This window comes from Mustela nivalis, assembly GCF_964662115.1.
Source record: "Mustela nivalis genome assembly, chromosome: 2".
Taxonomy (NCBI): domain Eukaryota; kingdom Metazoa; phylum Chordata; class Mammalia; order Carnivora; family Mustelidae; genus Mustela; species Mustela nivalis.
The window spans coordinates 9,644,954-9,672,030 of NC_139021.1; the positions used below are offsets into that span (position 1 = coordinate 9,644,954).

A 27,077-nucleotide genomic window follows, 5' to 3' on the forward strand; every position below is an offset into this window, starting at 1 on the left:
TAATATGAATCATTTAAAATGATCATTTAAAACCAGTGACTTAGCTCTGGTGGAATTAATTTAAATTGTTTTGTATCAGAACTTCATTTTCTTACATTTATTTTGTCCTTATTTTAGTTCAGTTTTCAGAAAAGAAATGGTAAATTTGGTTGAATGATTCTTTTGGTTATGGTCTTTCAAGCCATTAGTCTATACCCTGGCAGGTGTTTATCTATATATTTAAATTTATAACTAAAGGCAATGTTGATTTAGGCTGTCTAGGACAAGCAGCAACACATCACATGGAGGGAAAAGCAAAGCAACGTTACAGGTTCGGTGTGCTTGTTACCTTTGTAAGAAGAGCCCCACCAAGAGCTACTGGCTCGAGTAGCAGTCAGACTGCAATGGAACCCACGACAACTAGATACTATTTTTTCTAGTAGTTTAGTAGTAAGGGGAAAGGAAGAGGGAAGGAATTTCCAAATATAGAACCAGTGATTCTCAAATCATTTTTCTCAGACAACATGTATCAAAATCACCTTCGGATTTGGTTAAAAACAGCAACAAGCCGATTTCAGGGCTCTCTACTGTGTCCCAGTCCCAAGAACCATGGGGCAAAAGATCTTACACATCCAGAAATTTTCAAGTACAATTAACTTCTGAAAACCACTATCCTGGACTTACATATACAATTTATTATTCTACTATCTTTGCAAAACAGGAAAGGAGTTTCAGTTTGAGCGGGCTCTGATACACAACAAGGAAGATAAAGTAGAGCTATAAACTGGGTGAAATCTTTGAAAGCGAAAAAAAAATGAATTTAACTCAATCACTTCTAAAACAAGAACTGGCACAAAATATATACAGTTTGAACAAGAATAATTCTAATAATTAGAATTATTCTAATTCTACAGTATGGATGCTAGTGGGAGATCTATAAGCACAGTCAGGCTAAGAGGTCAGATGAAGCAAAACATTTTCATTCTTTAAGCATCTGCCTTCAGCTCAGGTCATAATCCCAGGGTCCTGGGATCGAGTTCCACATTGGGCTACTTGCTCAACGGAAAGCCTACTTCTTTCTCCCTCTGCCTGCCACTCCCCCTTCTTGTGCTCACTCTCTCTCTCTCTGACAAATAAACAAAAATAAAATCTTAAAATTTTTTTTCACCCTACTATTTCTCTCAGCACAAAAACAATTTCACTTAGATTTTGAGAAAAAAGAAAATGTCTTATTTTTATATATGTAAAAAATCATGGAGACACTGCATAACGACATGCAAAATTCTCAATCACTTATAAAATGAAACATGTGACCTCAAAGAAACTTCTGGTTCTTACTTGAAGTTACTTCTAGACAACCAAACATCAAACATACCAGTTCTCTCTGTTGAAAAACTTTAGGAAACATGATGAGCTTTTATCTTTTATCACAGCTGTTGGCATTCTACAACCGAATGTCTAATTTTGTCTCCAAATGTCAAATTTTAATTTCAACAGGATTTTATAAATGTTGAGGAGCAACTTACATATAAAAATTTCCTTATGAAATCTTTACAGGTTCAGAATCAATCAATGCAAAGAATTTCAAAGTTTAGAGCTATGGGCCATAGCCTTTCATTTATTTGTAAGACAGGAGTGACAGTATCTTCCCTGCACAGGGTAACTGTACTGTGCGGAATAAATGAGATAAAGCTAGCAAAATCACCAAGCACAGTTGTTTGTACAACATCAACTTTAATCTCAATCTTTATCTCTTTTTCCCTGCTACTCTAACACCCCAAATTTTTGCCCAAGTATTCAATGAACACTGATGTTACATCTGCTCTAAAAAGTCAGATAAATTTTCTAGGTTCAAAAATTTCAAAAAGGAATTGTGATAACTGAGTGACCACACCTTACTAAAATACATCTCTAACTACTAAATGTACTGTACTTTAATCCTAATCTACTAAATTTCTCAAAAATTAAAATCTTGAGCTGAACATATTCTGGTTAAAAAATCAGAGCCATAATTTATAAAATATGAAACAGGCAATCTTAATCCTAATAATTCAAAAAGAAATACCTTCAACTACGTAAAAGTTAAAAATCTCTGCATATAAAAATTGCCATGGGGCACCTGGATGGCTCATCCAGGTTAAGCATCCAACTCTTAATCTCAACTCAGGTCCTGATGTCAGGGTTGTGAGTTCAGGCCCAGCATGGAGCCTACTTAAGAAAAAAAGGCAAAACTATTTTACATAGAAAATATGTTATTAAAATCACATTTGCCTTCATGCTAATAAATTTTTCTTTCAATGCTAAATTAACTTTAGAATATATAAAAAAGTATGCACTAAGAATAGTATTTTCAATGACATTTTAAGTAATTTTTTAAGTAAAAATAAAAATGAAAACAGTGTAGCATACTTTGCAAAATTAGTACCTCACAGAAGTCTTCCAGAAGTAAGAAGGATTCATCTCCTAACAAAAGCATTTTATTTCTAGTTAATGAATGACTACAAAAAGTAGCTCTTAGGAAGAAAAAATTGCCCTGGGAAATTACTTGCAAAAAATGCTTTAGTGAGACACTAAAGTAGGTTTTCTATTTCAACCATTATTTGATCTAGTAAGAAAATAAGTGACTTAATAGAAATTTTGAATATCACATTTTTAATAAACAATCAATACAACAGGATACATTTTTCAGTATTTAAGAATAGTACATAAAGAAATAATGTTTCTCCCCACCCCCCCAAAAATAGAAAATTGCAGGTTTAAAGTAAAACTTCCTAAAGTCATTTAGCACTAAAAGAAGCTGTAAAATTACCTGAAGTTAAAATGTACCACTACTGTTCTACAAAGTTCAAAATCCAGTTTGCTAAAGAGGCAGAAAACTGAACTTTATTTACCTCCTCTAGCATGGTACCAATTACTCCTGGTTCTTGTACCTTCTTGTCGAGAATTTTATTATTGTAACCTACTAACACATTGGCCCTGACTCAAACCCACCTCAGAGCTCATGTGATTAACTTTCTCAAAGGGCAGTTCTGGCCATTTCACACCTTTGAGCTAAGATCATCAATTCCTTACAGATTTAAATATAAAACTGTGAGATCTCTATGGTGTGGCTTGAACTACATTTCTCTCATCTTACACCAACCAACCCCCTTCAATTCTGACACTCCAGCCAATGGCGTCAACTAATCTCTACTTCTCAGAGTCCACACTTCTTTGCCTCTGCTCAGGCCTCTCAACCAGCTAAAATCTATTTACCCACCTAAGTATCAAAAAAGATCACCCCCAATATCCCAAATTTGACTTGAATTCTTTATTTTGAACTGCTATAGCACTTTTTTACCTTTCCTCATAACCTACATATGACAATTATTATGCATGTAAATTATTCATCAAAAGTTTGCCAAGGACAGGACAGTTTTATCCATGTATATATTCTCCAAAATATCTAGTATCTTACTGAGAGAGGGCACTTAATATTTAATTATCTCACTAAATAGCTAACATATAATTAAATATTTAATTAACAACTTAATTAACTAATACATGATCAAGATTTAAGTCCACTAAGTTCTACATAGTGAAAAGCATGGTGGCTTCAGGCTACCCAACTCAAGCAGAGCTAATTTAGGAGCTTTTTTCTCTCAGGATCCCTCTCTAGATTTTTAAGGGCTTATACAGAGTACCTCCCAGCTAACAGGAGTATTAAGACAAAAACCTGAAATCTGAGAAATTAAATCAGTAGGCCTGGACACTGAACAATAAATCTGCCTTTAGTTATATCTGATATAATTTTACTTCCTTACTAGCATTTCCATAAACCCACAGAGTCATTAAACAGTAGACCCCAATTTTTTTCGGCAGGGGGCAGTGGAAAATCATGGATCCCTTTGGAAACCTAATGATTCTCTGATTTTTTAATATAATTTTGTGGCTTATAGACTCTTATTAACTAAAGCTCAACTCTGAGCCCAAATATTTGCCTTAAGTAAAGAATTCTGGTATATTATACTACTTTTTATATGTGTCATCAAGATGTTACAGTAGGGAAAAGAAAACGACAAGGCAAATGATGAGCAAAAACTAGCAAAAATGGCCAGAAATTACAAAGAATATTATACAGTAGATCTATCATGTGATGATTGAGTTAGAACACAAAAGCCTGTGGAGAAACTCAAAGTTCACAAATGTATTTTCCTTGAGGGAAGACCAGATGTACCAATGAGATATTCAATATTCCTGCTCTGGCCAGTCAAAGATAAAAGGTGAAATTTAGAGATGTGAACATGCACCAAGGCAGTCCAGCCACAGGAGAAAGAAAGCCAAGAAACAGAAGCCAAGGACTGGGACGAAATGACCACAGAAGCTATTAAAATGAGACACATTACACTTGGACAGTGTTTAGTATCTTACTGTGCATACACATTTCAAGGTCTGGGAGGAGAAATTCCTGGTAAATGATGCACAGGATATGAAGCACGTGACTGTATTTCATTTTTAAGGGGAAAATGCTGATGCATTGGCTGAACAGTACTCAAACACAGGATGTCAGCCTCACTCCTATTCCCTTCCCACAATGCTATACTTTCCACTAATAACACACTCATGCCAGCAAAAAGCATCCTCTGCAAGGAAATGAACACAGAATCAATACATCACAGTCACAAATAACCAGGAAAATACCAAGTCCTTACGCAAAAACTGGTCTAACAGCATTGTTCATGTTCCCAAAAGTTGCTCGACCCAGCAGTTCTCTGAAACAGTTTTCAGCCAGCACAGCGGGATTCTCTTCTTTGTCAGTGGCAGGAGGGGAGGGAGGAGGACCTGTGCGACTGGTAAATAAAAGGGAAATGAAGAAAGCCACATGAAAGAACTTTAACACCAGTTTTAACAGCTAACAGAACAGACTTGACTCCACAGAAAGGTTAAAATGTTTTCCTTTTCTCCCAAAACAACCTAAGAATAAGAAACAAACACAGTCTAACCTTTTGTTTAAAAAAGTGAATAGCAATTACGATCATTATTATTTTGGTTAGCTCTAACTGCCTAAGAACTAGCATCCCGGGTCTCTAAAGAATAACAGATGTTCAGCTGTGATTTCTATTTCTCACACTTGCAACTTTTAGTATTAATTCAAACAGCAATTTGGATGCTCAGCAACAAGCAGCAAGTGTAAATTTACTCTAAAAGAAATAAAACCTTAAATGTATGAGTAAGAATCTGTGGTTTACTAAGCCTAAAGATGAATAATTTTTTCAGAAAGGAGAATATTTAAACTCATTCAAGTTTATGAGACTACTTATACAATACTAAGGACAAATTTGCTCATCCTGGCAAGCAAGCCCACAAACACATATATAAAAATAACAGACCCTCAACCCCAGTATCTTTATTCCATACCTGTCAGTCTCTTCTATCTTTTGCATGTTAAACAACAGGGATGGAACGATTTTATCCATATGCTGGGGTTCCCAAATGGTAGCCCGAAGTTCATCATTAACTGTTTTGCGAACCACTCCTTGAATACCCCTGATTCCAGCAATTCGGATTCTATAAAAAAGAAAAAACTGAGTCATGAAAAATATTTAACAAGTCTGCCTATTTAGCTAAGAACATGGATGCCAAGTAAATACTGTTATCGCAAGTCAACAAAATGAAAATAACACAAGTCTAAGAAATTAATATCTCAAAAATCTAAGATAGAGATATGGTAGTTCTAAAAGAGATTTACTTTATGTGTTTTTTTTTGTTTTTTTTTTTTTTTTAGTTTTTTAATATAATCATTACCCCCCAAATGCAGGCAGGGCTCAACCTCACAATCCCAAGATTAAGAGTCGCAGGCTCTACTGACTGACCCAGCCAGGTGCCCCAAGATTTACTCTGAATACCATCTTTTAAAAATCAGTATTTAAAGTTTAAAGGGACTGTAAAGTATAATAATATCAAGTTTATTTATTATTTTTTATAAAAGAGAATTTAATCAAAAGCATTAGGTTTTCCTAAGGGGTGACGATAATTTAAACTAGTATGAACTAGATTCTTTCCATTTCTTGCCTGGAAGTCTCGGAAGCTGAGTGAAAACAAGATCTCACTCCTCTTGAACTCCCTTCAGTGCTTTCTCAGACTTTTTCACTGTTTGTCCCCAAGGACCTCTCCTCTCACTTCCCACGGTCCACAGAGAAGAAGACCAAGCTGGTTCCCATAAAGGTATTGTGACAAATGAGAACTATCAAAATGGGAGTACAGACAACCTCTGCCATGTTTAAACATACAGACCCAAGTATACTAACATATGTACACACCATGTATATGTGTGACTGAAAATCCACATACGGAGAGAATTCTCTTGCCCTATTATCCCATCACAACCCACAACCCACAACTTCCTCAAGCTTTTCACTCCTCCTCACTCTTCATTTTTTCTTTTTTTTTTTTAAAGTCTACAGGTTCAAGAATGAAAAGAAAAAACATTAGAAAACAGCATATAAAAGCCGGGGAGGAAGAATCTTAAAAGCAGAGCTAACCTGGTCACCCCTTTGCCCCCAAACAACTTCTTTCTGGCCCAATTTGATTGTTATTTACTTCCTTTTTTTTGCTACTACCAAAATATTCACCAAGAGAGGTTTATTTAGCTCACCCAGAACAGTCTCCTAAAAGTTACGGATTTTGAAGAATGAAAGCTATGGGGAAGGGGGTGACTGTGCTCACCCAAGAGGATATAACACAGGCATTCAGGAATGGCAGATGGAGGAAAGGATAATAGGATCCTAAAGAGGTAAGAAAGTGAACAGGAAACAAAGACAGATGTTGCCTATTTCAAAGCTGTGTCTATACACGTCACTTTCTAAAACAAAGCCTTAAGAGACTCTTGTACAGCTATCACAAGCTAGCAAGACTAACATTACTATCACAGTGTCTGCTTTGTGTGCCTGCCATCACTCCTTGGGTGATGAGAGGACTAAGCACAAGGTGGCACGGAGCACATGAACAAGATGCCACCAGGAGGATGGCTGATGCCTCATGACACAGCAGCCTAAATGGAGGGCAGCAGATGGTGATGCCTTTGTTCAAAAGGAGGAGGATCTATAGCTACTACAAATAAACAGCTGGCATCCAATTCAGATCTAGATCTGGCCTAACCAATATATGCTAGCCATGAAGGAATTTTGCCTAAAGCACAAGAATATTGTAAGGATCTAAATGAGTTAATGGGCTAATTCATTACAGTGTTTACCCAATAAAACATTAAACTGGCACACATTACTCAATAAGTGTTAGCTGCTCCTGCTATTGTTAATCATTATTATGACAAAGATGACTGCTACCATAACTGAAGGTTGCTTAGGAAATTAGAGTTTAATAATTAAGATTATGATGTACAGGGCCCCTGGGTGGTTAAGTTGGTTAAGCAGCTGCCTTCGGCTCAGGTCATGATCCTGGAGTCCCAGGATCGAGTCCTGCATTGAGCTCCCACCTCCACAGGGAGTCTGCTTCTCCCTCCTCTGACCTTCTGCCCTCTCATGCTCTGTCTCTCTCTCTCAAATAAATAAATAAAATCCTAAAAAAAAAGAAAAAACTTTATAAAAAAAAAAGATTATGATGTATGACTTTACAGGTAGAACCATTTCTGCAAGGCAAATATGTTAAGAAAATTTTAAGTTTTCAGCACCATTTCCTAGTCCCCTGAATTCTATTTGATACAGTTTTTCTTAAAAAAAAAAAAAAAGGGGGAATGACAGATAACTCAGTTATGCCTGAAGAAAACCAAAAGCACTTTTATTTAAAACCAAGTGGGAAAAAACAAACCTTGAATCTTAAAAGCTTTTTAACATACTCATTTATCTCACTGATTCAAACAAAATGTCATTTTGCAACTTCAAATATATAATTCTGGAAAGACTCAGAAAAAAGTACCATAAAGCCTTTCATTTGTATTTAGAAAATTTCAAGTTTCTTTTTATAAATATTAGTGGAAAATATTAGATGAAAATGTGTTCAAAAGACAAGATCTTTCACTAGGGGGCAGTACATACCTAAAAATAAGGCATCTTAAGTAATAAATTTTGAACTTTTTTTTTTTAAGGATTTATTTATTTATTTGAGACGGGGGTGGGAAAGGAGAGAATCCCCAAGCAGACTTCCCACAGAGCATGGAGCCCAATGCCCGGCTCAATCCCAAGACTCTGAGAACAGGACCTGAACTAAAATCAAGAGTGAGCCACTTAACCGAGCCATACAGACACCCCTAAATTTCATAAATAACTATGGATAGCACAAACACTTTTCACCTACACTGGTTTATATGTGAAACTCACGTCAATCAAAATTTGAGAAATATCTGTATATTTAGTAATCCTTACGATACTAAACAAAAGAAATACTACATTCAATATATTTGCTATATTTTAAAAGAAAACAAAATTGTCAAAATCATTAAAATCTATCCTTTTCTTTAGGTAATCTTTATACCTTTTTGCCCCATTAATAAGTTAACGTCAGCCTTTGAGAACAGAGAAAAATTTTTTTATTTCTTTTTTTTAAGATTCATTTGAGAGAGAGAGCGGGTATGTGTGTGTGCACGCTGGAAGAAGGGAAGACAGAGAGGTGGAACCTTAAGCAGACCCCTTGCTGAGCCACCCAGGCAGCCCAGAAGAGGGGGAAATTTTATTTAAAAAAATTTTAAATGTACTTTAGGGAGGGAAAAAAAAAAAGATTTTAATGGTAACTGGAAAAAAAGGAAATTAGAAAGACAGTTACAGTTACCTCTACCTTTCTAAGGCTCTACACTCATAATAAAGAGTAACCGCATAATTCAAATTGGCCAATACGTTTAGTATTGAGGGGAAATTATACCTACGACCTGTCAGACAATGTGCTTGTATCTGAAAACAACTAGTAAATCCCTTCTCAGCTTTCTTTCTCCACGTTAAAGTAACTTTTTACATTTGTTTTGCTTTGTATAAACCAACATTGTAAGTTTGCACATTAAAAGCTAGTTATATTTCTGCACATCCCTTATTTTAAAAGAAATATTATTTTAAAAGAAAACTAAAAATTACAAACATGCTAAATCTTGACTTCAAACTGCCTACAATAACTCTCTGAATTCAGGTTAGTTTCTTTCTTTTCAGGTGTAGTATCATAAAGCTCAACTACTTTTTATTTACCAGATTCATTTTGATTTCAATTCCTAACTTTAGTTTCTCATTTCCACATATATATCAATCTATAGACTGCGCCTGCAGTTTAAATATTTGATTCCAGATACTGACAAGTTTAAAAATGTTTAAAAATACCCAAATCAGGTGTTAGGATAAACTAAGACTGACAATGATTCAGTAATATTCTTTCATTCGTTCAATTTACGTATGCATTCATTTAAAAAGAACTTACTGAGAGCCTACTATGTGCTCGGCACCATTCAAACTATTGATACACCAGGCCTCAAAACAAGGACCCTGTCCTCTTGGGAGTTCATATTCCATAAAGGAACAAGAAACAGAGATAAGAAGAAGATAAAAGCCTAAACTGAGAAACCAGTCTCAGTTGGACTACTTCAGCCAGTCCTTTTAACAGTGATAGAAAGTCATATTTCAAGAAAAAATGTGTGTATTTTCCCATTTCCTTTGGTAATCATTATGTAATATACTATTATGTCTTCTGGTAATCAAAACACAGAACTCATTAATAAACTACTCTAAGACTTTAAGTCACAGAGTAGGGGTGCCTGGGTGGCCCAGTCGGTTAAGCATCCAACTCTTGATCTCAGCACAGGTCTTAATCTCATCAGGGTCGTGAGTTTAAGCCTCCATGCTGGGTGCAGAGTCTACTGAATAATAAGTCAAAGAGTAAAATAATACATACTCTGTTCGTATTTCTGGATCACTGTGACAGGAATGACACATGGCACTGAAGCGAGATACAAAAAAGTCATAACGTCTGTGATAGGATGGTGTGTCTTCTTCAATATTTGCAAATTTGACAAACTAAAAAAAAGGCACAAAAAAACCCAAAAAATATAAACATGTTATCACCTTTTGGAACGTTTGGAACACATTTATTTTCACCCATTATTTGTTACATTAACAAGAACTATCCAAATAAGCATCAAGGGAAACATACAAAAATCATAAACATTATATACATACAAAAGAATTTTTTTAACAAACGAGAAAAATCAAGAATATAGCATTATAAATATTACCTTTAACACTTTAACCCAGTTTCTTTTGAGTGAGTGAGCCCACTCTCTAAAAGAAAAGGTCTTACTCTAAAAGCTCTTCTCCAGGGGCGCCTGGGTGGCTCAGTTGTTAAGTGTCTGCCTTTGGCTCAGGTCATGATCCCAGAGTCCTGGGATTGAGCCCCATGTTGGGCTCCCCGCTGAGTGGGGAGCCTGCCTCTCCCTCTCCAGCTCCCCTGTGCTTGCGTTCCCTCTCTCACTATCTCTGTGTTATAAATAAATAAAATCTTAAAAAATAAAATAAAATAAAATAAAAGCTCTTCTCCATTTCCTAGACACTGACTGTGCTTCAAGGATAACCTCAGTTAGTCCCAAACCTGCAGAAAATTTTATTCCTCAATCATGGGCTGTATCACAGATTTCACAAGAAGCAACAGAAAAAGCTAGAGAGAGTGCTTTTGTTTTTGTGGAGTTTTTTTAAAGATTTTATATTTAAATAATCTCTATACCCCAAGTGGGCTCAAATGCACAACCTCAAGATTGAGTTGCACGCTTTGCTGACCGAAAGAACCGAAAGAGCCAGGCACCCCTAGAGACAGTGTTCTAATCATCCACCTTTGCATTGTTTGTCCACATCCCCTGACCAGAGCATTTGTTTTTATCAGGTGAAAACATTCTAAGAAGAGATCAATCTAGATATGCTAATTAACCTGAAAGAGAACAGTTCTACTCACAGAATTTGTTCCAAGAACTTGAAGCTTTGGTTCCCCTGATTCTAGCAGCTTTGCTACCATATGAAGAAAGCTTTCCACAAATGGCTTGATGCTCTGAGAATGGCAAGCCATAAGAAGCTGGTCCAAAGCCTCCATAGCAATTAAAACATACCTAAGTGTAAGAGAAAGATAATGTCAAAAGATTACTAGCTCTCCAAATTCTCTTAGGTGCTTCTTCATTGAGATAATCAAATGTAAATGCACAGAAAGGAAAAAGGCAAATTTAGTAGTTCCTAAGTGAAATCTTACTTCTCACAAACAGTAATGATCTTAGATTATATAATAACCCTCATACTGAAGTACACAGAAACTATACTGTACTACCACCACACAGTCTCCTTTCCAAACTCTTCTAAAGCTTAACATTAGTTTTGTGTATATTTTTCTTTGGAAACACGGACATTTTCTATTTTCCAGATTTCTAACCATCTATCTTTGTACCTGACCCAAAGGAGTTACTATAAGCAATGTGCCCAAAGTTTCCAATATAATCTATATGTATTTGTAAAGGAGTGTAAAAAACGTCACCAGCAACAACTGGTTGTTGTTGGTCTCATAAGGAAACATAAGGAGTTTCATAAGGAAACTCGTAAGAGTCTCATAAGGAAACATCTCATAAAGTTAACCTTACAATTCATCAGATTTTAAAAATTAAAATTAACTTTCAATAACTTTGTTTCAATAACTGTAAGACTTGCTAAAATGTTTTAAGAGGTAACCACATGGAAGTAGAGAAAACAAGTATCACTTGAAGAATGGAGTACTCTAAGAAACAAGGATCATAAAATGAATATGGAAAAGTACTTATAATCCAAATTATCCAAGTTACTATTGTTCAAGCATAGAGAATGGAGTAGGATGGCAGACCCTGATTTATAGGTAGGTATACAGCTGCACAGCTCCAAATCAACATGCTTACATTCTCTGGACCTCAATATCTAAGCCTAATGTTCTCTTTTATTATTCTACCGATAGGTAAAAACATTAAGGGAGTCAATTTCTATTATTTCCATTACAGAAATATTAGAATACCAAATATCAACAGATGCTTAAGCTAAAGGCAACTCTGTTAACTCACATGTCTATTCTTAAAACATGACCATCAGAAAAGTAATAAAACCTGCAAACATCTATACAGTATACATATTTCCTTGTAACATGTTACAAGGTTTTATCTTCCACATATCATCTTTGCATGACTCGATGACCAAAAAATGTACAGAATTATTTAACTTAGGAAGAATTTTCAGAGACATAGTATTAGCAGCAATTAGTTTTCTTACCCAGAACGATGTCTGACAACATCCCTGCTCAATCTTTCTGCTAAGTAAGAACCAATTCGGTCCAGTTTCTCTGGAGCAGATACTGCATAAAATGTCAATTTCTCCATGTCGGCTTTAACAAGGCCATCCTAAAAATAAGAAGAATGGCAAGATAAAAAGGCTATCTATATTTTCATAGTTATTTTTTACTTCTAAGCATTGTTTCCTTCACATGTCCCCTTTTGGGTTTCATGATTAATCCATTATTTATGCTGAACCTTTCTGGCTATAACCTCCTTACTGTAAATAGTCACAATTCTGGAGATAGAATTTCCAGAAAGTTAAAGAAATGCCCTTATTCAGGAAGAATACTTAAAAGTATCTTCACAAGCAATGAATTGTTCTAACACCTTCCTAAATAGAGAAACAGCTCAACTAACTACAGTATATAGGCAATGAGATGTATTTTATTTATTTATATTTTAAAAGATTTTATTTGAGACAAAGAGAGACCGTACAAGCAGGGGGAACAGCAGACAGAGGGAGAGGGAGAAGCAGGTTCCCCATGGAGCCGGGAGCCCCATGTAGGGCTCGATCCCTGAGCCAAAGGCAGACACTTAACCAAATGAGCCACCCAGGGACCCCAGGAATGGTTGTATTTTAGTGAAAAGGTCTCAAACAAATTTATTTCGATTTTAAAATTTTACACTGTTGTTAAGCCTATTTTACTCCTTTATATATACAACAGTGAACATGTTGAAATGATTCAAAACTTGTTGATATCATTATAAAGCCTTCTTTTAATTAATAACTGAGAAGATATTAAGAATTGCATGAATCTCTGCTTAGCCAACATATTAAAAAAACAAGAAGAGGACCCCAGTGTGGGACTGGCAAATTTTCACTTGTTTCTGCCCTCTAAAAGGTGACAGGCCACAGGTCTTATGGTACTCTCCACCCTCAGACAACAAATCAATTATCAGCCTAAAATGTTTTGGTCCTACATAGTCCAAGTTAACTAAATGCTATTTAGGATTGCTAGAGGAGATAGAGAGACAGAAAAATTATGTTAAATGATGAATCTACAACTAAAAATTTTTAAAAATCTGCATTTTCAACTGACCCCTCCATATTCTCTGGCTATTTTGCCATTGCTCCATCACCAACCTATTTTTTTCTACTGGGTTTTCCTCAAACTTGCTACTTTGCCACCTCTCTTCCCTCTCTGACATCAAATGAGCTCTTTTCCTTCTCAAAGATGGAAGCCATCAGATTAGGATTTACTGGCAAAAACACCCCTGCTTTCTCAGGGCCCTCTAAACCAGTGGTTTTCCACCACGGTAACTTCACTCCCCCAGGGCAATGACTGGAGATATTATGGGTTGTCAAAGCTGGGTGGTGGGTGTACTAGTATCTGTAGTAGAGGCCTGGGGGGCTAATAAACATCCCACAATGCACAGGATAATCCAAGAGCAAAGAAGTAGCTGGATCAAAAGGTCAACAGAACCTGAAGAAACACTGCCCCATGCAAAGTCAAAGTGCCCTATTTTTGGAGGACTTGTCTTGGAGAAATCAGTTCGCCTATGTTCTTGCTGTTTGCTTCACATGGGCCAGGATCTGGCCCCATCAAGTCAGCCTCTCTCTTTCCTGGTTTTTTAACCCTCCCTCTGTATTAGTTCTTCCACATCATTACTTAAATCTGACGTCCTCTCATCCATTTTTTTTATTCCTAATTTTATTGAGAAAAAATTTATACACAATAAACTATACCTAAGTATATAATTTGAACTATGACAGCTGTTTATCAGTGAAACCACCACTAAAAAACAAGATACAAACATTTCTATCATTTGCAAAAGATTCATCATGCCCTTTGCAGTGCATCTCTTCCTCTCCAGGCAATCACTGCTCTGCTTTTCAGCATTATCAACAGCAGCAAGTGACAGAATCATACAGTCTGTATGACTCCTCTCACTCAACTCATCTCTGCCTGGGGATGCTTCTCTAGCTCACCTGGGTAACTCCTACTCATCCTGCAGGTCTCAAGGGCCTCCAAAAAGCCTTCAATGCACCCTCCCAACATCCTTTCAAAGACTGGGTAAGAGGCTCCTTTAGCTCACTGTACTTATCTAGATTATATTTTATCATTCTATTTCTCACTCATTATCAGACTGTTTCTCACTCATAAGTAAATACTTGTCAAGCACTAACTATGCACCAGGTACAGTCATAGACACTAGGGAAGAAAGCATGAGCAAAGAATTATATTAACTCATTTAATCCTCATGAGAATCTTATGAAATAGGCACTATTTGTAATTTCTATTTCATGATGAGAAACTGAGGTATCTGCCCAAGATCACAAGGCTAGTAATTATTAAGACCTGGTTTGGTCCCCCCTCATTAGATCACTCTTTGAAGGCAGGAACTTAACATGTAGACCTCTGTACTCTGGGCAGTATGCCTGATCTATTTGGGATCTACTACATGATTTTTTATTGTTGATCAATAAATTAAAAACAACAAATAAGGTCAAAGGGTTATAAATGCCACATGTATGCAAGGTTTATATAAATTTTTTTAAATCTTACTTTACAGATCTCCATTTGAACAAATCTTATCTAAATACTTGGCAATCAATCAATACTTTGCAAAAATAAAGATTATTTCTATAACCATTCTCTACCCGTCATCACTAATCTAATCTGTCATCACTCCCATGGTCACAAATGTTCAAAACTCTCTCACTGCCTAGGAGTTAAAGTAGGAGAAGCTTTGTCTATCACTCACTTTCCTCCATAATCTGGCCTCCACCTTATCTTCAGTAACCGTATGCCCCGGACTCCTCAGGACAGTGATCTGAATATTCAGTCTATTAAATGACATGACTGGAATTTCAAATCAGAAATCGTGGTCAACGTGATTACCACCCATTACCCTCTACAATGAGGCTATATAAACCTCCATTTGAAGGCTCTTAATCTCAAATATACCCCTTGCTTTCTCTTGCACTCCTTTGCCTTTTCTCTAAAGGCCCCTCACTTGCAACAAAGAGACTAATCTCACTTCTCCAGATGGCAACACATCCTTCAAAACCCAGCAAATCTCATTTCCTCAGAGAAAGCTTCCCAGAGATTGCCAAACCACAGTAAAACCTCTCTGCTTTAAAGGCAAAAACTTCACTACCTGTTTTACTTAAAATTTTGCTTACTGACTTTTGCCTTAGGACTTCATATTTAGTATGCTGTTGCTTCATGTCAGTCAATGGATGGGAAGCTACTAAAGATGGGTACCTTATCTTTGGTCTCAATCTGCCACAAATTATCTAGGCATTTGGAAGCCAATAGTATATAACAAATTAACCTCTTCTAAATGGCTGAATATTTAAATCAAATCTGATTTAAAAATGAGATATTTCACATATCATGAAATATATAAAAGTTAAGATAGCCAAAAGGTTTCTGTAATTGGCTATATTTTATTTATTTTCTTGGCAAACATTTTTTTAATTTTTAAGTAATCACTACACCCAACGGGGACTCGAACCTACAGCCCAATGATAAAAAATCGTATCCTCTATGGACTGAGCCAACCAGGTGTCCCAGCTACATTTTAAAATAAAGCAATTAAACCAATCTAACATTTTGTTGTTGTTGTTGTTCATATCCATTTAACACTGGACTAAAGGAATCTTGGGAAACCCGGGACAGTGCCAAACAAAATCATTCAAATTCAGTTCCTCTGAAAACAGGAATCTTCCATAATAAAGTAATGGCTATTAAAAATGTACAAGCATTTAAATAAAAAGAGAACAAACTGTCTGGAATATTATTCCTTTACTTCTCAATTCTCCTTTGAAAACTGTGTGGCCAAACTATTTACTCTTCAGATCTTAGCTTAGATTTCATTTCCTAAAGGTCTCTGTTCTCCAGGCCCACATTAGGCATCATTCAAACCTACTCCAGAAGCGCCCTGTACTTCATCTCTCTATTACAGCATTCTTTCACACAATATTGTAATTGCCAATTTCCTTATCTGTGAGCTAAGCGAGAGCAGAAAACCATCTCTATGTTCACAGTTGTATTCTTAGCATTTCGTACAAATAATCTGGCACTAGGTTCAAAAATTTCTGAAAAGTATTACTTAAATATAGGAACCATCTAGACAAGAGAACACCATCTGTCCATCATTTCAAATGTACAGTTAATCTGTAAAAAGGTTCTGAAAATTAGACAAGCAAGCATGGGTCATTTTAAAGTAAAAAAAAAAAAAAAAAGATAAAGCTAAAAATAGCACTGTACATGATGGGATTTAGGAGTAAAAGTAGAGAAATGAAATTAGGGAAACCTTAGGGAGGTCAGCAGGGGGTAAGGATGGGTCAGCAAAGAGAAGGATCAGTAGATGTAGATCAAATTACTTTTGGATCTTCAGGGAAAATGTTGTCCACCAGGCGTTTGTAGCGAGGACGCAGAGCAGAACAGCAGCAACACACTCCTGGTCAAAAAAAATAAAATCACAAAGTACAAAGATTATTCATACTGTAAATCTGACCTAGAAATTCAGATTCTGAATATTAATGAGTTACTTAAAAGAAAAAGAAAAACTGCAAATTGGCACTAATAGAAAACAGGAATGCGAATTCCATTACCGACTAAGAAATGAAAAACGTCCTCTCCCCTCCTCAAATATACCAGGTCAAAGTGAATATGTTCATGAATTATTCCAAAATTCCAAATCAAATAGTTTAGGGGGGGTGTGTGTGTACAGGTGTACACACGGTACACACACACCCACACATGCTACCAAATTCACCCTATAAAGCTAATTATCTATTTTGTATCCCTTCACTTCCTTTCTAATCTCTCCTACCACCTTCTGTGTCCCCAGCCTTACATTCTCATTTCCTGGCCCGATCCACTCACAGTCCCAGCCACATTGGTCTTGAGGAACAGTCCGCTCCCTTATGCCTGGTGAAAACAATTAATACGTGTATCTACATAATGCTTCATATGAAGAACTATACTAGAGGGGGAAACCACCTCAAAGGAAAGTCCAGGAATTTCAAAAGTGCTCAAAGGCTGCTCTTCATAGTTTCAGTTATGGGTATCTTGGTAAGAGCAATGGATTGGGATCCAGAATATCTGGGTTCATTCCAATTCTTTCACTTAAATGACTAAATTGCCTTGGGTAAAGCACATCAGTTATCTGGAAAGAACTATGTAAGTGAGAGCGATTAGTTTTCTTGTCCTGCAAACTAGTAACAGGAATGCTGGTCTGGAGTCACTATAAAATTATTCCCATGATTTATGAAACTGGAGGATGTGTGTCTCTGTGTAAGTGTGCCTTTGTATGTATTTAGAAACCAAAATATAGCATGAAATACTGCTTTAGCTAGAAATTAAAAGAACTCAGATCTAAGCAGACTTCTACTACTCTCTCACACAGTAAGGTTATGCAAGAGACAACTTTTCCAGATCTCACTTTGCTCGTGAAGTATGCACCATTTTTGCACAGTCATATAACAAATGTCAACCAAGTGTCCAGCACTGACCAAAACAAGTTAAGACGGAGTCCAGATTTGCAGTGGAGCAGAGTCAATAAAGTGATAAAAACAAGAGAGACTTAAGATTTGTAGAGCATCTTTAGTGATCATAGAGCACTGTGCATATATAACATTTCTACAAAACTAGTGAAGTATTACTACCATTACTTTACAGGAGTTGGAAGTGCAGCAGAACTGACCAAGTAACTTACTCAACAACATTGTCTGAGTGAGAACCCAGTGTTTAATTCTGTAACCCCATGCTCTTCCCACAGCACCACAGACACTAGTGATCAAATCAGTCAACATCTAACTATTTCATGTGTACTGATTATGTGCCTAACTAAGACCATGCTAGATGCCATAAATACAAAAAAGCTAAGAGACAAGATCTCTGCCCTTGAGTTTATGAACTTATTAAAAAATAGGGAATTAATTTCAGCAATATACACTTGGCACTATGTGCTGATAATATAGAATGCTACCTATTGTTCAGGATGTTTTCTACATTAACAGAAGAAAAAAAATTCCAAAGAGTTCACTGGAAAATTTTTCAGATTAAGGAACATCAAAACACTTGAACTCTTTTTAGAGTCCAAAAGCAAACACTGGTCCTATTACTAGAGGAAAAGAAGGGGCAGGCGAGGGAGAGAAAAGCCAAGTAAGCAAAAGTCATATTTCTCTGTCTACTATGACAAATATAAAAATACTTGAGATAAATATTAATAAACTAAAATAAATTAAAATCAAATATGTATTGAGTGGTTATTATGCAGAGCACCAAGCTAGGTAGTGAAATGATGAAAAAAGCTTGCAACCTGGTAAGAAGATTCAAATGAATGCTCTGCCAACACTAATGCAAGGCCAAATATAGTACATTCAAATTGTATCATGGCAAAGAGACCAGTAAGGGATGGAAAAACAACTCTTACTGCTTCAAATTCCCTGTCAAAATGGTAAATTATGTTATTTTCAATAAGAAAAGACTCTTAATAGCTATTAAGTTTCACTTACATTGACACTTTCAGAAATCATACATTGCTTTTAGGTTTTTTTTTTTTAATTTTTATTTTCAGCATAACAGTATTCATTGTTTTTGCACCACACCCAGTGCTCCATGCAATCCGTGCCCTCTCTAATACCCACCACCTGATTCCGCCAATCTCCCACCCCCCCGCCCCTTCAAAACCCTCAGATTGTTTTTCAGAGTCCATAGTCTCTCATGGTTCACCTCTCCTTCCGATTTCCCCCAACTCCCTTCTCCTCTCTAACTCCCCTTGTCCTCCATGCTATTTGTTATGCTCCACAAATAAGTGAAACTATATGATAATTGACTCTCTCTGCTTGACTGATTTCACTCAGCATAATCTCTTCCAGTCCCATCCATGTTGCTACAAAAGTTGGGTATTCATCCTTTCTGATGGAGGCATCATACTCCACAGTGTATATGGACCACATCTTGCTTATCCATTCGTCCGTTGAAGGGCATCTTGGTTCTTTCCACAGTTTGGCGACCGTGGCCATTGCTTTTAGTTTAAAGAGTTTTTAGAAAAGATGTGAACTTGGAATACATACCACATCCAGCTTCTACTTTCAGAAAGCTTAGGTCTATTGAAGAGAAACAGGAGTAAAAAGGAAAATACCAAAGAGGCAGTATGGGGTTAAAGGACAGGGTGACCCCAAGGTCTCTTCCTGTCCAGCAGGGGAGCAGGTTACTTTATCTTACTACACCTATGCTTCCTCATCAGTTATGCTTTCTTTGTACCTACTGGGAAAATTAAAAATGAAAAGGGTAACATATAGTAAGCATTCAATAAAATGGTAGCTATAGTAATGCAATAAAAGATACTACAAGGGGTAAGCAGGTGTTTGAGGGCCCTAGGGATAATCTTCCTGACAGTAGGAAAATCTATGCTGTAAACGAAACATTTAAAAGTCGCACCTGAAACTAATGTAACATTGTATGCCAACTACACTAGAATAAAAAAAAAAAAAAATTCAACAAATTCTGTATACGGTTCACAATAAGTTTTCAGAAATAGTATCAGTACCAGTTTGGCGGGGGGCAGTAAAATGTCATTTTCTGAGCATGATGTGTGCACCATTATACTAAGTATTTTCCAACATCCCTCACTCATACACCAACTCTCTGAAGCAGTTACCATCATCTCCCTCTGATAAATGGGGAACAGGCTTAGGGAGGCCATTTGTCCAACATCACCCAGCTAATAAGGAGCAGAGCCCAGCCCACATCAGTTGACTTCAAAGGGTAACTGCCATAACACATGCAAGTACTAGACAATTTCTAAACTAAACATTTTAGCTCCCCACAAGTCACCAATGACCACGACTGCAGGAATGGGGCTGACTCACACTACAGATGCTCTACCATGCAGGGAAGTGAATGATGACAGTGAGTTTCTCCAGAAAATCCAAAATGAAACAGAAACACCCTCCTGACTAGTTATCACGAACGAAAAGTTACCAACTATAGAAAAGATACATGAAACCAGAATTAAAATCTTTCAATTTACTGAGATTTCTATAAAATGACCATATAGTGACGATAATATAAGTTTAAAATGACTGTGGCATCAGTAATCATGAAAGAAACACTATTAGCAGCTTTAAAGAAGACAATTCTGTACTTGTAAACATCTTAAGAACAAGAAAAATGAAATCATTGAACCTACTCAGCCACAGAAATGGGTTTGACTCCCTTGTTGAAGTCAATTCATAGGGCTTGTCGAGTTCCGATGCAGGAACTTGAATGTAGTCTTTCATGTTGCAAGAGACTATTTTCTAGTCAATCTTCCTGCTTCTAGATCCTTTTCCTACTGCTCAGGAAGTACCTAGTTCACTTCACTTGTAATTAATTAGCAGAGGGTACTAATGGACTGTAACTTATCTAACTGGTTGCTGACATCAAGGGTAAAGCTATCAAGAACTTGATAATATCCATATCAAATTCTGCTGCTAAGGCCAAAGAGCTTAAACAAGATACTACAAAAATGCATGTTGCTAGTTTACTAAAAGCAGATTTTCAGTTTAATCAAATAGGAAAATAAAACTACTTACACCTTTTTCCTTAAAGCATTCCTTCAATTCCTCCTCATCCCTGCTTCTAATCCCTCCCAATAAACTCATTTGAGCGCCAGACCACCCTATTTTTGACCACTTCCCAACTTTTTCTTTCCGAAGCACTAAGCATATCACAGAATGCCTCAAGCAACAGGCAAGTCTGAGCAATCAACAGGAATTCTTCCATTACATTTAATTCTAGTATACAAGGAGAAGGAAGTCACTGCTCTCCTGCAGTGGGTGGAATTCAGAGCTTTGCTTATGATAGGTCAGTACAAACAGCAAGTCTCAAGTGGGATAACTAGAAAAATGGAACATGGGCACCACTGGAAACAGAAAAATTAGCCCCCAAAAAGTAACAAGCTACACATTAAAGTAATGTAGAGGCAGGCTCATGGAGCATGTTCATTAATAGGCCTTCTGAATACTACCTCTCTACCTACCTTTCAGGGGTCCTAAATCTATATACATATGCAGTGCCTACAATGTAAAAGCCATGAAATGCATTTCTTTAGCAAATTTTGCATATTTCTAAATTAACCATTTCTTCTTTAAAGACACCCAAGATAATTTCTTCTCCGTAGTTCCCCTACCATTATTCTCATGGGGATTCATCCATGTCTCCTGGTCCTCATCTCAGACAGGAATGAGCTGTACTGACCTCTGGCAACCTCCTTCTTCTTTGATGGTAAGGTGCTAAAATTAATTTCCATCCCACCCTGGCCCACAGAGGCATTCACAGTCAGAATTGAGTAGCTGCACAGAAAACCTCACAGCTGAACTGAAAGTATGATGAATCAGGCACAGGAGTGCACAAAGGTGCTGTAAGAATTCTGCTCAATGGGTCAGTATTCTAAGTTGTTGGCCCACTGGTAAGTACTTCCAAGTTTGTGATAATATTTGCTTTCCTATGCAACTCTGTGAGTGTGGGGGGTTGGATAATTAATAGAGACTCCTTTAAAAATAAGCTACTTATATTTTCAATAAACTGTATAATCTAATCATAAGTTAAATCTGACTAGAAATATTAAAGTCTCCCTTATTAAACTATTAATGTCTCTATTATTTAAGACCAATACAGCATTGGGTACTTGGGATAAAACTATCTTCTGAAACAAAAATAAGTTACTAACACTATCACTGGAGTTGAAGAACACTCAGATCTATTACAGGAACCAACTGTATAACTTTAAATTAAACCTAATTTAAATTAGGTTTATTTTATGATTTACAGAAAGAGAATATAACGGTATCTGTATCTTCTACACAGCAATTATATTATCTCAATTAATTCTTACAAGTAATATATTGGGAATTCACTGGCATATTTAGGGCTTACTAAATTTCATACTTTTAAATGGGAATGACTGATTACAGGATTTTGGTTCTTTATGCCTTCACTGTATATTTCTACAACTGTAACAATTTCTTATACTTATTTATAAACATATCTCCCTTTACCACTAGGATATGAGTCCCTCCAACATAAAGTCCATATATCTTATTCATTGTTGTGCGTGGCTGGTATATACTAGACATTTAAATGCTTTTTCATTAAATGAAGACCCAAAGTTCACTGACAGATTAAACAGATTTAGTATCTGCTCTGATATGTGCTATAAGAATAAAAATAATCATCAAGAAAGTACACTGTCCACCACAAAACACTAAATACCAGAACAGGATTTCTCTGATAAACAGAAGAAAATGTCGACTGAATCACTTTAAACAATTCATGTTTTATTTTTAGGCCTAATGGAGTCAATCCGTAATCAAGGTGAAAAAGGACAGACTACTTTTTCTACTGGAAGATTTTAAAAATTCATCACTCTGACAACTATAGTTCTATGGTATCCTGAATCCTGGAAAAATGAGAATCACATATATTTTCCCCACAGTTAAAATTAGAAGTCAAGTTACTTTTTCAGCTAGTGTTAGAACAATACCATTAAAAGAATTCAGTAATATTACAGTCCCACTAATACATACCCCTCCCAAGTACCAAAAGCTTAATATAGAAATATACATATACACATACATGTACATGCTACATATAAAGTCTATAATACGGATATTATTCCTGTACTTCCAAAATGTATACAGCCACTGTGTGAAGAACTACAGGGGGTTAACAAAGTCACTGTCTACTTAAAAAGACAAAGGTTTAAAACTTGATTTTGAAATAAGATTTTCACAACATCTAACAAGGGATATCCAATGTATAAGGGACACCCACAGAAGTTCAAAGGAGAAAGAAAGCACTTCTAGCTCAAGTGAAGAAAGGTAATTATCAAGTAAAGGTTTTACGAAGGACACAGGATGTGAGCTAAGCGCTCCCATGAAGAACAAATACACTGAACTTTATTATAAAGATAAACTGGGGACAGGGAAGGACACTTACAGTCAGATGGAACAATGCAAACATCACTATGGAGGATGACACCTGGAAAAACCAAAACGCATTTTCTAATGGCCCGCAGCTTAAAAAGGAAGGAACGTGGGAGGTGGCACAAAGGAAGCATCAAAAGCGTTTGGTGACTAATTAGATACGGGGTCAGAGAAACGGGAACAAAGTAGTCTGATCTTTAGGAAAGTGCTCCTTTTAAGAGGATTTTAATCCATTAGAGGAATATTTTATTACACGATTCTTTCCACTTGTAATTCTATACCTTCTCTCCTTTCGTTCTCAATTTCACTACTTGTTCTTTATTCCCAGGCACATAAACGTTATGGAAAAAGAGGGCAACAAAGGCAATAAATGGAACTGAAACGTCAATCCTATTTTTTAAAAAGATGCTCTTTCCATTACATTGCAATATTTGGCTGTACAATAGGCAATATGAAAACAAATCCCTGATATACTTTCAAAACCACACGGAGATACATACGGTCTTCAGGGGGGAAAAAAGCCTTCTTCTGAGTCAACAAGTGTCTGGTCTATACTCAACGTCTGTTTACCCCCCACTATCACAACTTTTAAAGAAAAATAAGTATTAGACATTCTTCTACTTAGTCAACTTATAGATTTATACTTAATTTAATTTTATAGTATACTATCATACTTAAATATAATTCAGCAGTTTTCCAAAACAGAAACAATAAAATAAAGAATAATCCTGGCTTTCAGAAAATGTAATTCTGCATGATTCCATTTGAAAATCTTCTGAAATCATCTTATAAACTAAATTATCACAAATATTAAAATCAGAAATACCATTCTCTATTCATTTCATCTGACATTGGCTTTAACAACAAATAAGAAAGGATCCAATGGATGACAGAAACCAGAGCTGCAACCAGGTAAGAAAAGTACTCCTACCTACTTGTCTCCACCACAGTTAGGATGTAACCCGTGGTGCATCCTCACTTCTAAGACTGCACATATCCCTGGACCCTGCATGCCACGGACCTTCTTCAAAAATGTGCTCAGGTGGCAGTCTTGCAAAGGGAGTACAGCACTCCTGTGTCCCAATTTTCAGAGGTAAGTAATTAGACAAGGCAGAATTGAAAACTGAAATGGTATGTGATTCCCTTATTTAATATATAAAAAGCTGACTAAATATCTTCTATGAAAATGTCAATAGTATCTTAAAGAACTATAAAAAGAGAGGTATCTGGATGGCTCAGTCGTAAGTATCTGACTCTTGATCTCAATCCAGGTCTCTATCTCACGGTCCTTGAGTTCAAGCCCCATGCTGGGGCTCCATGCTGGGCATGGAGACTACTTAAAATATATATATATATATATATATATATATATATATATATATATAATCACGTTTTCTGCATGTATAAATGTTTAAAAGAGAACAAATAGTCTGTGAACAACAATCTTCTTCATCCAAACCATGGTACTACTATATGGATATTTACTTTGCTAATTAATAGGTTTCAGAGGAGGGGAGAATTATAGAGTGATTGAAGACATATTTTAAAAATCATAATTAAGAGGGAGAAAAATAGAGGACGGGCAAAAGATGAATCAGACTACAGAGAATTTATAATGCAACTGGGAAAGCAAAATACTAAGCACTGATGTGTTTTAAGAGTCTTATTTAAACCATAGTCTAACAAAGACTCTAGCTGACCCCAAAACAATAGTAACAACAACAAAACCCTAATTGTCAAAAGGAGAATGAATGTTCAACTAGGGAAATATGTGGCCAAGTCATTATGGATTCTGACAGTTTTCATCTCTGGAGTATATTTCAACAAATTGATTTCAACAAATCGAGAGCTGAAGCTCTCCTACAAAAACTTACTTTCCACTTCTTAGAGCAAATCTTGGTAAATACACAACAAAGATGGACAAAAAGTACAGGAGCATCTTACTGTAAGGAGGAAAGGTATTCTTGAAAGATAAACAGAAATGGAAATCTAGGTATATCTAAAGAACTAATGACAAGCTCCTTTAATTTGGAAGATGACAAAAGAAACTGCAGTTATAACTTTCCTTTAGTTAGAATTTCTTGAAAAGAACTCTTAGCACGAACGAGTATTCACAAACACCATGGAATATGGGCTTTTATGACTTTTTGAAAACTGTTTTTGTGCCATCAATGCCTACACATAAGCAAATGGCCCAGGAATCCTCACCCATTTAGAAACCATTCTAAAAGGGCAAAAATTTTTTGAAACAGCCAAAACATTCTTCAGTTTAAAAAATACGATTAAAAGGGACGCCTGGGTGGCTCAGTGATTAAGCCGCTGCCTTTGGCTCGGGTCATGATCCCAGGGTCCCGGGATCAAGTCCCACATTGGGCTCCTTGCTCGGCGGGGAGCCTGCTTCTCCCTCTGCCTCTGCCTGCTATTCTGTCTGCCTGTGCTTGCTCTCTCTCTCTCTCTCTCTGACAAATAAATAAATAAAATCTTAAAAAAATAATAAGATTAAAACAAACTAAAAATCCCACATAAAAACACAAAAGTTCTCATTAAAAATAAAGATGCTATTTGTGTTTCTTCAAGGGGATGCTGGAACATGATGTTAACATGTTCCATGTGTTAACAACACCACAAAGATAGGCCTGCAAAAGCAAGAAGGACCTCTAAGGTGAAGTGAAGGCAAGAACTCACTTTGCAAATCACTGATTTAGATGCTTCTCAGGTTCAGAGGTGCTTAATACTTGAGTATCTTTAGATTGACTACAGATGCTATTAATAATAATTATACCCAGACCAGTGGTAGATCTGTCCCAGGCAACCCAAGACTTGCAGTTTTCCTCCTTACTCTTTTAGAGTAAGTACTGGGACATGTCTAAGGGGACCTACAAAGTAGTCAGATTTCCAATTATAGCTACAAAATAAGGAAAAAGCAGCAAAAATCCAGGGAGAGAAAAATGAAGAGAAATGTAAGAGGAAAAGGAAAAACAGAAGACTAGTAAAATAAATAAATAAATAAATAAATAACAGATTAAAAAAAAAATAGAGCGTACCTAGCTTTAATTTTCCTCATATACGACAATTACTACCTTAATATATCATCTGTTGCAATAATTTTTGTATAAAGCTCATTACTGATAAATTCCCTGTCCATTTATAATTAAATGTTTTATAAGATGCCTACTACAGTCAACGTACTAAGCTAGGCATCATTGAGATGTTATTTCACAAAATTGGCTTCTAACATCAAGACTATTTATAAATAAATGCAAGAGGGGCACCTGGGTGGCTCAGTCGTGAAGTATTTATCTCTGCCTTTGGCTCAAGCCATGATCCCAGGATCCTGGGATGGAATCCCACATCGGGCTCCCTGCTTGGCCCTCTCCCACTCCCCCTGCTTGTGTTCCCTCTCTCACTGTCTGTCAAATAAATAAAATCTTTATAAATAAATAAATGCAAGAGTATAAGAAATCAAAGTTACAGAAAACAAGGATTTTTTCACCAAAAACAAGAGACAGATGCAAACCAAATCATAATTAGCAGCAAGTGAGTGAATTCACCCTCATTATATATACCCAATTATGGTGATTTTTTCATGAAAAGTTTTCACAAAACTTTTCCACGAAACATTTACCGCCATCCTCAATTTCCCCAACAAAGTCAATAGTCACAAATTTTCTACTGTATCAATATGTTTATTGTCTTCATGAAGTTACCTCATAAGAAATCCTACATAAACAATGCTTCCATAGTACAATCAGTGCTTTTCTTAGGGTGCTTTACAAGCCATCTGAAGAACAGTCTCCTGGATTATTTTTTTTAATATTTTATTTATTTATTAGAGAGAGAGAGAGATCACCAGCAGGCAAACAGGCAGGGATCCAG

At 36.2% G+C, this 27,077-nt stretch overlaps 1 protein-coding gene across 3 annotated transcripts in view; it reads right to left on the reverse strand.

Moving 5' to 3' along the window:
• EFR3A (EFR3 homolog A) overlaps nucleotides 1–27,077 on the reverse strand; it is a 110,415-nt gene that overhangs the window by 58,207 nt on the left and 25,131 nt on the right. For 2 of the 3 annotated variants that reach the window (XM_082721099.1, XM_082721101.1), the window contains exons 2-7: nucleotides 16,608–16,684; nucleotides 12,213–12,340; nucleotides 10,891–11,041; nucleotides 9,841–9,962; nucleotides 5,377–5,526; nucleotides 4,671–4,808 (exon numbers count right to left, since the gene is read on the reverse strand). In XM_082721099.1, the coding sequence (XP_082577225.1) occupies nucleotides 4,671–4,808; nucleotides 5,377–5,526; nucleotides 9,841–9,962; nucleotides 10,891–11,041; nucleotides 12,213–12,340; nucleotides 16,608–16,684 (766 nt within the window). Of the gene's footprint in view, nucleotides 1–4,670; nucleotides 4,809–5,376; nucleotides 5,527–9,840; nucleotides 9,963–10,890; nucleotides 11,042–12,212; nucleotides 12,341–16,537; nucleotides 16,685–27,077 lie in introns of all 3 variants that reach the window. The other variant, XM_082721100.1, reaches the window with a different exon arrangement.